Genomic DNA, 18309 nt, shown 5'->3' on the forward strand with positions numbered 1-18309 from the left:
AGTGTGATAGGAACAACTTGAATGAGCAACATTCCTGACTAAATGGTTGCAGTTTTGGTGAAATTGAATAAAAGGTGCTTTTTTGGACGAACTCTTTTGACATTTTGGACAATATGCAGAACCTACAATTTGTGAGCTCATGTGACCAATTTTACAATATTGTAGGACATGAAGAACTTGCAATGCGTTTCAGAGATTTAACCAATTTAACTGTACTGAGAATTTGTGTGTGGATATATAAAACAAAAAGGCAGAAAATGTACTTAGTAATACACTTAGACTAATATGTGAAAATGGAATGAATAAAAGAGGTACAAACGCCTTAAGTCAAAGCGTTTACACATTCCCATCGGTAGCGATAGTGAGGTTGGGAAAGTTACAATGACAAATGTGAAGAAAATCTTCGTTGAATGTGAAGATGTGAAGTGTTGTTACAATTACACTGAAACATGCGATGTGAAATAACTGCTGCTATTCAGCACTAGATACGTTTTCAGTATGTTGCAATTAACAGAGTTAAATTGAGAACAAGACGAGTTGCTGCTTCGAGTTGAGCCACTGAACCGCTTCCTTTACCTAGCTCGCATAAGCGATTCGCCCCTGTAAATATCTAGTAAAGCATCAGTGTAGCGGAAAACAGAAGGTAAAACCCCCAGCTAATCGCTTATAGTTTTTCAGAACTGATAGGTCGCCCACACGTTGACTTTTAATTCCTGTACTTAGATGTGCCACTGTTTCGGTTAATAGATTATCAAAATAATCTACACCACTTTGTCTCCATTTGAAGACGGATTGTTATTAGATGAGAAAATCGAATTTAAAGTAAACTGTAACATAATAACAGGCAATCAGTTGCACATTTACTTTCGGCCCCTGTCATTCTTATAAAAATGCGAAGTTCTTTTATAAACCTGAGCTAATTAAGGCAAATCAGCACGGATTTCGAAAAGGCAAATCTTGCTTGAAATCCCTTATAGAATTCTTTGAAGAAACAGCAGCGAGAATAGATAAAGGAAATGCAACAGATGTCGTTTGCATGGATTTATTTTAAATGACAAATTGACACCGGAAGACAATGAGTCTTGGAAGCAGAATACATGGGACCGTTCAAAAAGAAAGTGGATATAAACGTGAAAAGGAGGAAATTGCAGGGCTTTAGGAAAAGAGCGCGAGAGTGCGACTAATTGGTTAGATCTTTCAAAGTGCCAACATGGGCACAATGGGGAACATGGCCTCCTTCTGGGCTTCTACTTGCCACATGGGGAGACTGATGTTTGGTGGATATAAAACAACTGGTAGCTACTTTCAGTACCTTGATAGACGATTCCATAAACTGCAGCTTCACCCATTTCACATCAGGGACGTCACCTGTTGTGGAAGTCAGAATGCACTGACGCTACACATAAACCAACACACAGGTTTAGCAGTTTTACACGCAAAAAATGAACACCAATCGTTGACTTGTAAGAGATCGTATATAATCCATTTTTATTGAATTAATGTATGATGATAATTAGGTACTGCAAGGGTATTAGCGTATCATTCTAATCGAATGAGCACAGATTTGTCATCAGTTAACTAATACCGATTTAAAATCAATGTATGTCAGGAAAGTTACTTTTAAGAAAACAGTAAGTAATAACTATAGACGGAATTCTCTGATATATCAATGGAATGCGTTACCTCTCGGAGGGATGGTATCGCACGGTATACATACGCGTGATATAGCAGTGAAATGCGATCAGTACACACCAAAAAAGTGAATTCCTCATCTAAAATTCTATTGCTAATTGATTCTTACTTCTGTGTAAACAGCCTCTGTTACTCCTCTTTGTTTTTTTGTCCGCACCTGGGCATACTCTGTCCTTTCATTTTTTTTGCATTTCCCCGATTTCTCTGCGCCAGTCAATGCTATAGTCGCGTACGTCAACTTGTCACGGCCTGTCCCTTGTTCGGTCTGTGAAGCCAATGTTTGGTAATGTTTTTAAGTTGTCATTGTTTAAGTTTTGTGGACTGCTGCTCAAAGCAGTCATCAGTAGGTCACACAAATAGCCTTAGATGAAACACACGTTCAAAATCAGCACAAACATATGCGCGCCGCTATCGCATGAATGTTGACGAAACACCGGTGATCTGTGCTTCTCTGATCTGTTACTCAGTCCTACCTGAGCATACACGGTTCTCTCCTCTTCACGTTTAGGTCTTGGAGTTTTCCTGGCTCTGCTCATATCTAATGCAGCATAATGCATGAAGTCAGGCGCTGCTCCCTGCATGGGTCAGAAAGAAAATTATTTGGTTATGTGGCTAGTTCTTTGCCTTCACCAGTTTACGTGTTCCTGATCAAACATTGACCAGATAGAACTGGGCTAGAGATCAAGTGCACAAACCCTAATTCAGATATATTCACATAGGTGTGTATATTAAGGAACTGTGATCACTATAACTAATATTTAAACGTGTTAATCTTCACACTACAACGCATTGTTACAGAAATGTTTAAACGAGCGGCAGTTTTAGAACGTAAATTTTTTTTTTCAAATCCAAATATTTGATAATTGTATAAACATTGATTACCAAGTGCATTTTCAACGAAACAAGCAGTTTTCTTCTATGCCATTCAATATTTTTTACGGGCATCGCACCGGGTGCCAAGTACATTTCTAACCACGATTTGAATCACTCACTAAGACCGGATAAATACTTTCAGTGAATAAACTTAAACTGTTCTGACGTGACTATGATATAATCTTTCCTTTATAGCAATCTTTCTTGCCATTTTATCCGCCTGCCGGGATGAATGAATGAACCTACCAGCTCTTCACGGCGGTTCGGTCCCGTTACACATTCTTCTTTGCCTGGAAATGAATGAAATTTAATGATATTGAAAGACTGAAATATTTACTCAGTTTCCATGTCAGTGATTGCAAAGACATTTCTAGAGTCAGAACAAAGCAGAACATGATTTCTAATTCCGGATTATGGCGAGTGTGTCAAATCATAGCCCTTGTAGCGATCAGCAGTTGTGCATTGTATCGATATTTTTCGGAAACTTCGGGAATCTTTTTGGACACTAATTGAATCAAGGTATATGGGGATAGGGTGGGAAAATGGAGATGAGGTAGAAGATCAGCCATGATCATATCGCATGGCGGAGCAGGTTCGAGGTCAGTATGGCCTACCCCTGCTCCTATTTCTTATGTTCTTATGTGTGCAACCATTGCCCGGCCGGAGCCTCACACTCTTTCACTGAAACTCGCTCCGCATCCACAACAGAATAGGTTGCAAAGTGATTGTGTTTCAGGGTACATGTCATTTATCGTGCTGCAAAGGGGGCATTTTTATTGCAAATATCAAGATATTTATCTCCATTTTATTACAATTCTTTGATCATTCCTGCGTTTTCAAATACATTTGGAACATTCGGCGCTCCCTGAAAACAGATAACACGGTTTGCAACTTTAATTCCTAATCAAGTTCTCCTTCCGCCGTGTTACCCGGAGACGGTCACTAACCGTGGCGTTTTGAACTAACGTCAAGGGCGTACATTAGAACTTACTTTCATTATTCTGCAGTCGGCGCCGCCTCCCAATGAAGATCATTAGCACTAGAAACGCCAATCCACCCACAGCACACCCAGGAGCCCAGGAATAAAGCGAATTATCGACAATACCTGCAAGATTAATAGGAACATTAAGTTATGACTGGCGTTGGCTAAAATAGGCCTCAAGATAGTTTATTGGTTGAACTATGGCGATGCTTTCAGTAACTCCGCCGTATAATATTTGAAGTAACTTGTTCAACTGATGGATGAGACATTCTGGATTCATCTGCGTATCGCACTACCGGTTTAGGAATTTCACAGCACCCTGTTAGGAGATGTTTGATAACGAGAGAGATCAATTTCTAAAGACCAAAAGACGTGTTCTAGTTCTTGACATTTATTATTTATTAACATATAGTTTGAGGAACTTGGAGGTAACTTTGTCACAAGCGTTTTTTCGTTGCCCGCTCAAAATTCTGGAATGAAGCAATCGGTTTAAAATCCTCTTTCAATTATCTGAACTGTGTTTATTACAGTAAGAATATTATTGACCACTAAAGGACCTCAACGGGCGATGCCTCATTGATTATTGTCTTGCGGGGCAAAGAGTTGCTCACAATATGACGTATCGAACCGGTTGCACTGTCGCCAGGTCGCGGGCACAGTTTATGAAGTTTATGAGGCAGATCCCAATTAAACCCGCTCTGACATGGACGGCTGAGCGGCAAAAGTTGGCCAGGGGGTCAATTTCAGAACACTGCACTAGAAGTAGCCGAAATGGGGGTCAGGGTAGGGAACTGCATTGGGAGCCGCCTGATTACAAACAACATGACTGCAGCTCCTGGTAACAGTCTTGGTGCAAGAAGAGCGGGCAATGGTAAAGAATAGAACAGTCTTCAAATTGAAACAAAATAAACTGAAACATGATTCATTATAAGCAGGAAATATAATCGGATGGAAAAGATAAAGTTCTGTTTATAGTTGTATAAATCAAATAAAGGAATTTGAAAGGAAATAAGGTTTGTCTGAGAATATTTGTGTGGCGGGTGATATAACCCGGTTTTACAACACATCGGGATAAATTCTATTGTACATTACAACATGAATTTAATGCTTTCGGTGGTATTTCCCATGAGATTTCTGAGAATTTTCTTCATGATTATTATGTATAAACTGTCTGATATATCTGTTTTAAAAATTAGCAGTAGCTCTCGCTCCTCCTTGGACTGTTGGCTTCGTACCTTGGTTGTATTTAGAAACAACATGGGTGACAACAGCTGGAGTCCGGAGGGAGACATGAGAAACCAAACAGGTATAATTGGCGTCGATCGGGACAGGCTGGGTCTCAACCAAACAGCTGGAAACTTCATACAGTCCCTCCGTGTTCTGCTCTTTCTTGGTATGTATTCCGAATGCAATTTCGACGCTATTTTTATACCAAGTGAGGGTGAAATTCTCCGGAAAAAACGCAGCCGTTTTACACACAAGAGTCAGATACGCAGGTGAATCCCCTTCAGTGGAGACAATCTTCAGTGGGGTTGGGGCCGCTGCGGAACAGAGAATGAACAAAGTCGAGTTACTTTGCACTGTTGGGAGATTAAATATGATTTTGATTTACGTTCCGTCCATTTTAATATAATAGTACCATGTGAAAGCGCAGTCTGCTGTCCTTTTAATCTTAAACACATAATCTACACACACCTGATCCATATCTCTCATACACACCCATATCTATTAAATTGTTCCCGCGCTATCAAGTCCAAGACTTTGAGTTACTCAGCAGAATAGTCGCAACGATTTGCGAATCAATGTTTGCTTTTCGTAGTCCAAAGAATTCAGTAAATAAACCTCGGGGAAAGTTGGCACGCTGAGTTCCTCCGTGTTAGGAATAGATAGACAGTGACGAGTAATCTGCACATTGTTGATGATTAAACGGGTGCTAAGTCAGTATCGGACAAATTTCACCGCCGAAGTATGACAATTGGTGACAAAAATTATGCTCGGTTGAACCTCAGGAGGTTTCGGTAACACAGTTTCTCGTTATTGTTTTATTTATTGGAGGTTAGTGAGGTGACAACGTTGTGTGTTCCACGCTCCAGTTTGTTGAGTGAAGCCGTTGATCAACAGTTAGTTTCACTCCGGCTTTCTAGTCCCTGACGCTAACATTATGTAAGAATTAATTTCAGGAATGTTAAACCGCAGAGACAGCGATGGGGGCAGACAGAACATCAGTAACGGGCTGAGAGCCGTGTATATGTTGGGAAAGGCGCATTAATATAAATGATTTTCTGTCAGTTATATGCTCGGAATTTCTTCCGAACTTCCGCTATCAGACAGCAGGTGTGTAAATTGTGGAGTTATAGTCCAATGGGTTAATATTGATTCATTTTGCAATATTCTGCCTGTGACACTGAATATCTAATTAGCAGTTTCACCCAGAGCATACGTACATACAACCACAGTTAATGCGAGATATATTAATAATAGACATGTTTATATTGCCAAAAACGGTGCAATAAAAAATCACAAAATATCCGTCTTTGTTATACTCGATACATTTTCGACTTTCCTGCTCTCCTGTGTTTCACACTTACCATGCACAATTAGATGTGATCCGCTTCCATTTCCTCGAATTATTCCCCCATGGAACACTGCACAGTGATAGACTCCAGAGTCTTCGAAAGTCGCTCTCAGCAACTGAAAGAACCCGCTCCCTTTATTTTTCAAACCAAATCGTTTTCTGTTATCGGCGCGTTTGCGCAGGTATTCATTCTCACCCTGTTTCCACCAATGCACTCTTACCCAGGAATTGTCCTGCGAGATGGGGAATACGCAGTAGAAGGTGATGTTCCCTCCTCTGGATACAGTCGCTTGTTCGGGCGCTTGTGTTACACTGAACGAAATCTGGTTCGCTGCTGGCAGAAAATATAGTCAAGTACAGGTTAATTGTATTAGGCACGTCATAGCGTTGCAAGAGAGAAAAATAATCCAGATGGAGGAATGACAGTTCACTAAATTAATGTGAAAACTACCTCGGAAGCATTTTATAAATCTAAGTAGCTGGGACAATGAATAAAGAGGTACCTGTGTAAATAATCCCCCCGAAATTCAGGCACAGGAAAAGCATACTCGCCGACATTCAGAGCAACCGATTCAACTGATGACTCTCTGCAGTAACTGCGAGTTTGCAACTGTTAAGAATGGTTTGCGGTTAGTTTTCTATGAGATACGTCGCAATGACGTTTGACATCCTGTAATTGCGGGTTGAGAAATTCACCTTCATTTGTGAAGTGGAATTTTATAAATTCTGCGCTTTTTCCACTGCATGGACTACATGTGTGACGGACAGCAAAGAGTAAAGGAAAATATTTGATTTTCATGTGCAGAATTTGCTAACACTCGCGGAGTGTTTCCTGATAAGTAACGGCAGTCTAACCAGGTTGGATACAGAGGGGAAGCGTTGGAGAATGGTGGTTTGGATAACCATGCCCGGAATTTGCAGTGGGTATGGTTCAGAGTTGCCATCCTACCTCCTTTGAAATCCACCGCGCGTTGACAGACCACCCACACGGCCCAAGAAAAAACAATTTCTGGCGCAGAGTTGGACTATTTTCCCAACAAATGCCCAGCAATTGCATATGCAAATGTGACGTTTGATGCAATAGGCCCAGGACCTGTTTGCATCAGCGTAACGGAATATCTCAGACATGTTTTAAACATTTTCATCTCCGAAATCATACAGGTTACCCTTTTAAAATGAGTTTTACTTGTTCCTTAAAATATTAGAGCCTTAACCATGTCGATAATTATTATTAACAAAATTAAATTTTTAGTGAAGTTCTTGAAACGAAGCTATTTAGGAATTAAATTACAATCCTGTAAATTATGGGATTCTATTAAACTTGATTACAAGATTTCCTTCGGAAATTATGTACAACCTAATTCTATTTTCTTATTGGTGGACCAGGTCCACGTGATTCCAGGTGGCTTCCACCCAGGCGGCATCCCTGGGACCTGTGGGCCATTACGCAGTGGTTAGACTCTCGCTTGTTGGAGATAGTCATTGCCTGGCACTTCTGTGGCGTGAATGCTACCTGCCACTTATCAGCCCAAGCCAGAACGTCGTCCAGGTCTTGTTGCATGTGGGCATGGACTACTTCATTATCGGAGGAGTTGTGAATGGCGCTGGACACTGTGCAGTCATCAGCAATCATCCTCATTTCTGTCCTTATCTTGGATGGAAGTTCATTGATGAAGCAGCTGAAGATGGTTGGGCCGAGGACACTGCCCTGAAGAACTCCTGCAGTGATGTTCTGTGGCTGTGATGATTGAGCTCAAACCACCACAACTATCTTCCTTTGTGCTAGTTCTGACTCCAGCCAGTGGAGAGCTATCCCACGATTCCCATTGACTTCAGTTTTTTCTGGGGCTCATTGAAGCCACACTCGGTCTAATGATGACAATTGCAAAATACTGCGGATGCTGGAAATCCGAAATAACAACAGAAAATGCTGGAAAAACTCAGCAGGCCAGGCAACTTCCGTGGAGAGAGAGACAGAGTAAAAGTTTCAGGTCGAAACCCTTCATCAAGACTGAAAAGCAGTCTTGGCCCCAACTGCCTCTTATCACCATGGGCATACAATCCCTTTACACCTCCATCCCCCACCAGGATGGCCCGAGGGCACTCCGCTTCTTCCTTGAACAGAGGCCCGACCAGTCCCTCTCCACCACCACCCTCCTCTGCCTGGCTGAACTTGTTCTCACATTGAACAACTTCTACTTTGAATCCACTCATTTTCTCCAAATCAAAGGTGACGCTATGGGTACCCGCATGGGTCCTATCTATGCCTGCCTTTTTGTGGGATATGTAGAACACTCTTTGTTCCAGTCCAACTCGGGTCCCCTCCCTCACCTCGTTTTCCAGTACATTGATGACTGTATCAGTCCCATTTCCTGCTCTCACCCTGAACTGGACAATTCCATTCACTTTGCCTCCAATTTCCAGCCTTCCCTCACCTTCACATGGCCCACCTCCGACACTTCCTTTCCCTACCTCGACTTCTCCGTCTCCATCTCTGGGGATAGGTAATTAACCAACATTCTCTACAAGCCCACTGACTCCCACAGATACCTGGACTATTCTTCCTCCCACCCCGCCTCCTGTAAGGACTCTATTACATTCTCCCAGTTTCTCCATCTCCGCCGCATCTGCTCCGACGATGCCACCTTCCACACCAGTGCATCCGACATGTCTTCCTTTTTCCTCAACCGAGGATTCCCCATACCATGGTTAACATGGCCCTCGACCGTGTCCGTTCTATCTCCCGCACTTCTGCCCTCACCCCTTCCCCACCCTCCCGGATCCACAATAGGGTTCCCCTTGTCCTCACCTTTCACCCCACCAGCCTCCACATTCAACGGATCATCCTCCGCCATTTCCGCCACCTCCAACATGATCCCAACAACAAAGGCATCTTCCCCTCCCCTCCTCTTTCAGCATTCTATATGGACTGCTCCCTCCAAGACACCCTAGTCCACTCCTCTATCACCGCCAGAACCACTTCCCCTTCGCCTGGCACCTTCCCATGCAAACGCAGGAGATGCAATACCTGCCCTTATACCACCCCCCTTCCCACTTTCCAGGGCCCCAAATACCTCTTCTAGGTGAAACAGCGATTTACTTGCACTTCTTGCAATTCGTATACTGTACTTGCTGCTCACGATGTGGTTTCCTCTACATTGGGGAAACCAAACGCAGATATTGTGACCGCTTTGCGGAACACCTCCGTTCAGTCTGTAAGGGTGACCCCGAGCTTCCAGTCACCTGTCATTTTAATTCACCTCCCCATTCCCATTCAGCCCTCACTGTACTTAGGCTCTTGCATTGTTCCACGGAAACCCAGTGCAAGCTCGAGGAACAGCACCTCATCTTCCGATTGGGCACTTTACAGCCTTCCGGACTCAATATCGAGTTCAACAATTTCAGATCATAACCTCGGCACCATTACATTTTCACATATATTTTTTATCCACACCTTTTTTTTGGCCGTTCCCCCTTTTTATTCTCTTCCACATGGCAGCTGTCTCTCATTCTGCCATTGCATTTCACACCTAATCTAGAGCCGTCTTTTGTCTCTCCACTAGACCTATCACCATCTCGTCTCATTTTGAATACCTCTTAATGTCTCGTCACTTCTCTTTTGTTCTCTGATCCCCATTTCCCAGCCCCCAAACTGGTCCTTTAATCTGTTTCATTTCTTGTGCTTTTTCAGTCTTGACGAAGGGTTTCAACCTGAAACATTGACTCTATTTCTCTCTCCACGGATGTTGCCTGCCCTGCTGAGTTTTTCCAGCATTTTCTGTTGTTTTCCCGGTCTAATGATACTTTGAAGCCAAGAGCAGTCACTCTCACCTCACCTCTGGAATTCAGTTCCTTTGTTTGCAAGTGTGCGCCTCTTGGAATTGATGAGGTGAAGATAAAGAGCACCACAGGGTTATAACCAGAATGGGAGCTAGTGAAGGATTTGCTCGTTATAAGAGCTGATTTTAAATTTATGTTTCTTGTAAATATATTTTCAAATTGTATCACTGGAGGTGTGCACTGTTCCCACTTACACACACAGAAACTCACCTTGTTACAAAGCTGTAGAATCTTTTATTCGCCATTCAGAATTTGCTAATTTATTAAGCTCCCATGCTTATACTCAAAGTAATATTCAACAAGAGTGCTGTTAGGCCTCCATCATTGGTAACACTCTTGCAATTGTGTCAGACGATTGTGGGTTCAGGCCCTACTCCAGAGACTTCAACACATAATCTAGACTGCCACTTCAGTGCTGTGCTGTGGGACTGCTGCACTTTTGGTGATTCCGTCTTTCAGGTGAGACGTTATATGGCTGTGTCTGCCATCTTTGTCTTTCTTTCTTTCTTTTTTTCGGAGGTGGGACCAGTACAAACTGGATGGTTTGCCCTTGGGCGGGACAAGGACCGATGTCCTAGGTGGAGTGTTTGCTAGTGCAGTTGGGGAGGGTTTAAACTAAAATGGCAGGGGGATGGGAACCTGTGCAGTGAGACGGGGAAAGGGAAGCAAGGATAAAAACAAAAGAGAGGAAGAACAGCAAAAGTGGAAGGCAGAGAAATCAAGTGTGTAAATCAAACAGGGCTAAAGTAATTTTTTTAATTTCAGATTTCCTGCTTCCGCAGTATTTTGCTTTTGTTCCAATTATTTACGTAATTAAATTAAATTGATTCCCAGGAATGTCTAACAGGACCTGTAGGTAACTGACATGGTTTCATCTTTCAACCAGGCAGAGGGATCACATGTGAAAACATTGTTTTTTTTACACTGAAGAGGTCTTATTATAATTATGTCAGAACACTTTAAATCTATTTCGTAAGAACACGTGCCCCTCTTTAGTGATTCAAATCGCACTTAGGAAAAATATATGGCACCCGGTGCATTGTTGCTGCTGATAGCTAAAAAGTACCAAATCTAAATTAGGTTTCTTAAAAATGTACTATTAATAACTAGGGGACAACTATTTAATGGTTTCTCAAATCTTGTTGGCGGAACATAACTTTATGCGAGTATGTTCTGAAGTTGTCGCTCATCTAAACACGGTTATAACACTGTATGTGTAGCGTGAATATTGACAGGTTGAAATATCAGTTATAGTGGCGGCACTAGATATCCGCCTTGACTTTCACGCCTATTTAAATGTATCAACTATGGTTTCTGCACTTTATTTGTAGTCCGTCATTCTGATCAATGTTTGCCCAAAATTATGTAAACTGGTGCCGACAGTGAATTAACCAAATGCTTTCAATACAGCCCATGCAGAGAGCAGCACAAAGCATTCAATTCGATCAGACTAAGCCAAGCTCCAAGACCTAAGAATGATGAGGAGAGTAAATGTGTACTTGTAAGGATGACCGAGAAGCAGACGCAGAGCATCCATGCGGCGTTAGCATTTAAGCGATACCGGGCTATTTCGACTTGTGCTGACTTTGAGCGTATATTGCATCTCAGACTGATGGATGTTTTTGGCAGTAATCCACAAACCAGTAAATCAATCAAGTAATAATATTTCCAAACTGTGTCACAAGTCGAAGTACGTGAATCTAGAATTGACTGTCTCCAAGAACAAGGGGATATCTAAAAATAAAGAAAGAAGCACAGAACATTCAGAGATACAGACAAAAATCCAAAGACGAGTAACAGAAGCCGTCTACAGAGACGCAAGAAACACATAGTGGGTAAAATGTTAGATACGGAAGCCATTTTTTCCCGATTTATATTGATGGCACTGCACTATCATATCTGCATGTTATTTAATTATAATATTACCACCCATCTGAGGGCTAGCCCGTTTTAGCACTGTATTGTAGAATGCATTGGCAGTTATTACTTTTTTAATCATTTATGAATTCTCAATCAGCAAAACAATTTATATAATAACGCATGAAATTTTGATTTTTTTTCTCTGCATCGATTACCAGGACAAGTCATAGAATCATAGAAATTTACAGAACAGAAGGAGGCCATTTTGGCCCATCGTGTCCGTGCCGGCCAACAAAGAGCTATCCAGCCTAATCTCACTTTTTTTTAATTCATTGATGGGATATGGGCGTCACTGGCTAGGCCTGCATTTAGTGCCCATCACTAATTGCCCTTGAGAAGATGGTGGTGAGCCACCTTCTTGAACCGCTGCAGTCCATATGGTGTAGGTACACGCACAATGCTGTTAGGAAGGCAGTTCCAGGATTTTGGCCCAGCGACAATGAAGGAATGGCAATAAAGCTCCAAGTCAGGATGGTGTGTGGCTTGGAGGGGAACTTGTAGGTGGTGATGTTCTCATGCGTCTGCTGCCCTTGTCCTTCTAAGTGGTAGAGGTCGCGGGTTTGGAAGGTGCTGTTGAAGAAGCTTTGGCGAGTTGCTGCAGTGCATCTTGTAGGTGGTACACACTGCAGCCACAGTGCGCCGGTGGTGGAGGGAGTGAATGTTGAAGGTGGTGGATGGAGTGCCAATCAAGCGGGCTGCCTTAGCCTGAATGGTGTCGAGCTTCTTGAGTGTTGTTGGAGCTGCACTCATCCAGGCAAGTGGAGAGTATTCCATTACACTCCTGACTTGTGCCTTGTAGATGGTGGAAAGGCTTTGAGGAGTCAGAAGGTGAGATACTCGCCGCAGAATTCCCAGCCTCTGGCCTGCTCTTGTGTCCACAGTATTTATATGGCTGGTCCAGTTCAGTTTCTGATCAAAGGTAACCCCCAGGACGTTGATAGTGGGGGATTCAGCGATGGTAATGCCATTGAATGCCAAGGGGAGATGGTTAGAGTCTCGCTTGTTGGAGATGGTCATTGCCTGGCACTTGTGGGGTGCGAATGTTGCTTGCCACTTGTCAGCCCAAGTCTGACTGTTGTCCAGGTCTTGCTGCATATGGACACGGACTGCCTCAGTACCTGATGAGTCTCGAATGGTGCTGAACAGTGTGCAATCATCAGCGAACATCCCCACTTCTGACCTTATGATGGAGGGAAGGTCATTGATGAAACAGCTGAAGATGGTTGGGCCTTGGACACTGCCTTGATGAACTCCTGCAGTGATGTCATGTGATTGAGATGAATGACCTCCAACAACCACAGACAACTTCCTTTGTGCTATAATAATAATAATAATAATCAACTTTATTGTCATTGTTAGTGCACAAGTGCAGTACAACAAAATGTAGGCTTGCGGCTCCCGAGAGTGTACATTTAGATTAAGACATTTAAACATTCAACATACATTTGGCTTGTAATATATTAACATAAACATAACCATAATAAAGTGCATTGGCAGATGCGCAGGCTTTAGAGTTTATTTGTGGAGTTCAGTAGGATGACAGCCCTGGGAAAGAAGCTGTTCCTAAATCTGGTCGTACGGGTGCGAATGCATCTGTAGCATCTCCCAGATGGCAGGAGGGTGAAAAGACTGTGGCTGGGGTGGGGAGGGTCTTTGATGATGGTCTGTGACCTCCGTAAACAGCGTTTCTGGTATATGTGCTCTATGGTCAGTAGCCGGGTGCCGGTAATGCATCTGGCAGTTTTGACTACCCGCTGCAGGGCTTTCCGGTCATAGTAGCTACAGCTGCCATAACATACTGTGATACAGTTCGTCAGGATGCTCTCTATTGTGCAGCGGTAAAAGTTAGAGAGGATCAGGGGTGACAGGTTACATCCCTTCAGCCTCCTTAGGAAATATAGGCGCTGCTGGGCCTTCTTCACCAGAGAGGAGGTATTGAGGGACCAGGAGAGGTCTTCCGTGATGTGGACTCCGAGGAACATAAAGCTGTCCACCCTTTCCACCACAGCCCCATGGACGTGGATGGGGGTGTGACTTCCGCCTTTAGACTTCCTGAAGTCCACAATGATTTCTTTGGTTTTCTTGATGTTAAGGGACAGGTTGTTATCGGCGCACCACTTCACAAGATGCTGGACCTCCTCCCTGTAGGCTGACTCATCGTTGTTGGTGATCTGGCCTACTACCGTGGTATCATCCGCAAACTTGATGATGGCGTTGGAACCATGAACAGCCACACAGTCGTGGGTGAAGAGGGAGTAGAGGAGGGAGCTCAGCACACATCCTTGTGGGGCCCCCGTGTTCAGGGTCAGGCGGGGGGAGGTGTGGTTACCTAATTTGACAGACTGGGGTCTGTCTGTTAGGAAGTCCAGGTTATGATTCCAACCAATGGAGAGTTTTCCCCTTGATTCCCATTGACTTCAGTTTTGCTAGGGCTCCTTGATGCCACACTCGATCAAATGCTGCCTTGATGTCAAGGGCAGTCACTCTCACCTCACCTCTGAAATTCAGCTCCTTTGTCCATGTTTGGACCAAGGCTGTAATGAGGTCAGGAGCTGAGTGGCCCTGGCGGAACCCAAACTGGGCGTCAGTTAGCAGGTTATTGCTGAGTAAGTGCCGCTTGATAGCACTTTCGATGACACCTTCCATCACTTTGCTGATGATTGAGAGTAGACTGATGGAACAGTAATTGGCCGGGTCGGATTTGTCCTGCTTTTTGTAGACAGGACATACTTGGGCAATTTTCCACATTGCCGGGTAGATGCCAGTGTTGTAGCTGTACTGGAACAGCTTGGCTAGGGGCGCAGCTAGTTCTGGAGCACAAGCCTTCAGTACTATTGCCGGAATGTTGTCAGGGCCCATAGCCTTTGCAGTATCCAGTGTCATCAGCCGTTTCTTGACATCACGTGGAGTGAATTGAATGGGCTGAAGACTGGCATCTGTGATGCTGGGGCCGTCAGGAGGAGGCCGAGATGGATCATCCACTCGGCACTTCTGGCTGAAGATAGTTGCAAATGCTTCAGCCTTGTCTTTTGCAATCACCTGCTGGGCTCCACCATCATTGAGGATGGGGATATTTTTGGAGCCTCATTCTCCTGTTAACTGTCCACCACCACTCACGACTGGATGCGGCACGACTGCAGAGCTTTGATTTGATCTGATGGTTGTGAGATCGCTTAGCTCTGTCTATCGCATATTGCTTCCGTTGTTTGGCATGCAAGTAGTCCTGTGTTGTAGCCTCACTAGATTGACACCTCATTTTTTGGTGTGCCTGGTGCTGTTCCCGGTATGCTCTCCTGCACTCTTCGTTAAACCAGGGTTGATCGCCCGGCTTGATGGTAATGGTAGAGTGAGGGATATGCCGGGCCATCGAGGTTGAATACAATTCTGCTGCTGCTGATGGCCCACAGCGCCTCATGGATGCCCAGTTTTGAGTTGCCAGATCTGTTCAAAATCTGTCCCATTTAGCACGGTGGTAGTGCCACACAACACGGTGGAGGGTATCCTCAACATGAAGACAGGACTTCGTCTCCACAAGGACTGTGCGGTGGTCACTTCCACCAATGCTGTCATGGACAGATGCATCTGCAACAGGTAGATTGGTGAGGACGAGATCAAGTAGGTTTTTCCCTCTTGTTGGTTCTCTCACCACCTGTCGCAGATCCAGCCTGACAGCTATGTCCTTTAGGACTCGGCCAGTTGTGGTGCTACCGAACCACTCTTGGTGATGGACATTGAAGACCCCCACCCAGAGGACATTTTGTGCCCTTGCTATTCTCAGTGCTTCTTTCAATTGGTGTTCAACATGAAGGAGTACTGATTCATCAGCTGAGGGAGGGCGGTAGGTGATAATTAGCAGGAGGTTTCCTTGCCCATGTTTGACTTGATGCCATGAGACCCTGAGTCAATGTTGAGGACTCCCAGGGCTACTCCCGCCCGACTGTATACCACGGTGCCACCACCTCTGGTGGGTCTGTCCTGCCGGTGGGTGAGGACCCACGGATGGTGATGGTGGTGTCTGGGACATTGGTTGTAAGGTATAATTCGGTAATTATGACTATGTCAGTTTGTTGCTTGACTAGTCTGTGGGACAGCTCTCGCAATTTTGGCACAAGCCCCCAAATGTTGGTAAGGAGGACTTTGCAGGGTCGACAGGGCTGGGTTTGTCGTTGTCATTGTCATTTCCGGTGCCGAGGTCGATGCCGGGTGGTCCGTCCGGTTTTATTCTTATTGTTTTTCTTAGCAGTTGTTTACAACTGAGTGGCTTGCTAGGCCATTTCAGAGGGCATTAAGAGTCAGCCACATTGATGTGGGTCTGGAGCCACATGTAGGCCAGACCAGGTAAGGATGGCAGATTTCCTTCCCTAACAGACATTAGTGAACTAGATGGGTTTTTGCAATAATCGACAATGGTATCATGGTCGCCATTACTAAGACTAACATTTAATACCAGAATTAAATTGAATTGAATTTAAATTCCATCAGCTGCCGTGGTGGGATTTGAACCCATATCCTCAGAGCATTTGACTGAGCTTCTGGCTTACTAGTCTAGTGAGATAACCACTATGCCACCGCAGCATTGGTCCGTAGCCCTGCAGGTTAGATCTTCCCAAGTGCACATCAAAGTGCGTTTTAAACGTGGTTAGAGTTCCTGCCTCTACCACCCTTTCAGGCCGTGAGTTCCAGACCACTACAACCCTCTGGGTGAAGAAATTTCCCCTCAGAGTCCCTCTAAACCTTCCACCAATTACTTTAAATCTCTGCCCCCTGGTTTTTGACCCCTCTGCTAAGGGAAATAAGGCCTTTTTATACACTTTATCTATGCCCCTCATAATTTTATACAGCTCAGTAAGGCCTCCCCTCAGCCTCCTCTGTTCCAAGAAAAACAGACCCAGCATATCCAGTCTTTCCTCGTAGCTAAGAATCTCCACTCCCACCAACATCCTTGTAAATCTCCTTTGCACTCTCTCCAGAGCACTCACATATTTGCTGTAATGTGGTGACCAGAACAGCACGCAGCAATCCAGCTGAGGCCTAACTACAGTTTTATAAATTTGAAGCATAACCACCCTGCCCTTGTATTCAATGCCACTGCTAATAAAGGTAAGCATTCCATATGCCTTCTTTACCACCTTATCTACCTGGCCTGCTGCCTTCAGGGATCTGTGGGCATGCACTCCGAGGTCCCTTTGATCCTCTACACTACTCAGTGTCCTACTATTTAATGTGTATTCCCTTTCCTTGCTAGCACTCCCCAGATTGCATTAACTCACACTTCTCCGGATCGAATTCCATTTGCCACTGTTCTGCCAACCTGACCAATTTATTGATATCTTCCTGCAGTCTACAGCTTCCTTCTTCAGTATCAACCACACAACCGATTTTAGTATCTTCTGCAAACTTCTTAATCATACCCCCTATATTCAAGTGTAGATCATTGATATAAATGACAAAAAGCAAGGGACCTAGTACTGAGCCCTGCGGAACCCCACCAGAAACAATCTTCCTGTCACAAAAGCACCCATCAATCATTACCCTCTGCTTCCTGTCTCCGAGCAACTTTTGAATCCAACTTGACAATTCACCCTGGATCCCATGGGCTTTTAACTTCGTGACCAGTCTGCCATGTGGAGCCTTACCAAAAGCCTTGCTAAAGTCCATATACAATACATCAAATGCACTACCATCATCAACCCTCCTTGTTACCTCCTCAAAAATTTCAATCAAGTGTGTCAGACACGACCTTCCCTCAACAAATCCGTGCTGACTATCCTTGATTAATCTGTGTCTTTCTAAATGAAGATTTATCCTGTCATTCAGAATTCTTTCTAATAATTTTCCCACCAGTGAGTTTAGGCTGACTGGACTGTAATTACTCAGGCTATCCTTTTCTCCCTTTTTAAACAAGGGTACCATAGTAGCAGCCCTCCAGTCCTCCGGAACCACACCTGAAGCCAGAGAGGATTGAAAAATGCTGGTCAGGGCCTCTGCTATTTCATCATTTGCTTGCCTTAATAGCCTGGGATACATTTCACCCGGGCATGGGGATTGATCCACTTTTTAATGCTGCTAAACCCCTTAATACTTCCTCTCTCACTATGTTTATTTCATCTAATCTTTCACACTCCTCCCCTGATAGCAATGTCTGCTTTGCCCCACTCCTTTGTGAAAACAGACGCAAAGAATTCACTAACAACCCTACCGACATCTCCTGCCTCCACACACAGATTACCCTCTTGAACTCTAATAGGTCCTTCCCTTTCTTAATTAACCTCTTACTCTTAATTAATGTATAAAATATCTTTGGGTTTTCTTTGATTTTATTTGCTAAAAAATTTTCATGCTCTCTCTTTGCTTTCCTACTATCCTTTTTATTTGCACCACTGCACTTTCCGTACTCCTCTAACGATTCTGGAGTATTTAGCCCTCG

General features: G+C 44.0%; 1 protein-coding gene and 1 pseudogene across 1 annotated transcript; one reads left to right on the forward strand and one right to left on the reverse strand.

Annotated features, from left to right (window-relative positions):
- The window catches only part of LOC147105528 (tyrosine-protein phosphatase non-receptor type substrate 1-like), a 535426-nt pseudogene that overhangs the window by 142324 nt on the left and 374793 nt on the right, over positions 1 to 18309 (forward strand).
- Positions 1440 to 6699, reverse strand: LOC147105530 (tapasin-related protein-like). Its single transcript, XM_086009973.1, has 7 exons — positions 6626 to 6699; positions 6136 to 6456; positions 4783 to 5088; positions 3557 to 3670; positions 2812 to 2855; positions 2166 to 2267; positions 1440 to 1957 (listed from the first exon to the last, which is right to left on the reverse strand). The coding sequence occupies exons 1-7, from the start codon at positions 6678 to 6680 to the stop codon at positions 1787 to 1789; spliced, it is 1113 nt and encodes a 370-aa protein (XP_085866099.1). The 5' UTR covers positions 6681 to 6699; the 3' UTR covers positions 1440 to 1786.

Source organism: Somniosus microcephalus, chromosome 17, assembly GCF_052327205.1.
Source record: "Somniosus microcephalus isolate GS21.2 chromosome 17, FLI_Smic_1.0, whole genome shotgun sequence".
Classification (NCBI taxonomy): Eukaryota; Metazoa; Chordata; class Chondrichthyes; order Squaliformes; family Somniosidae; genus Somniosus; species Somniosus microcephalus.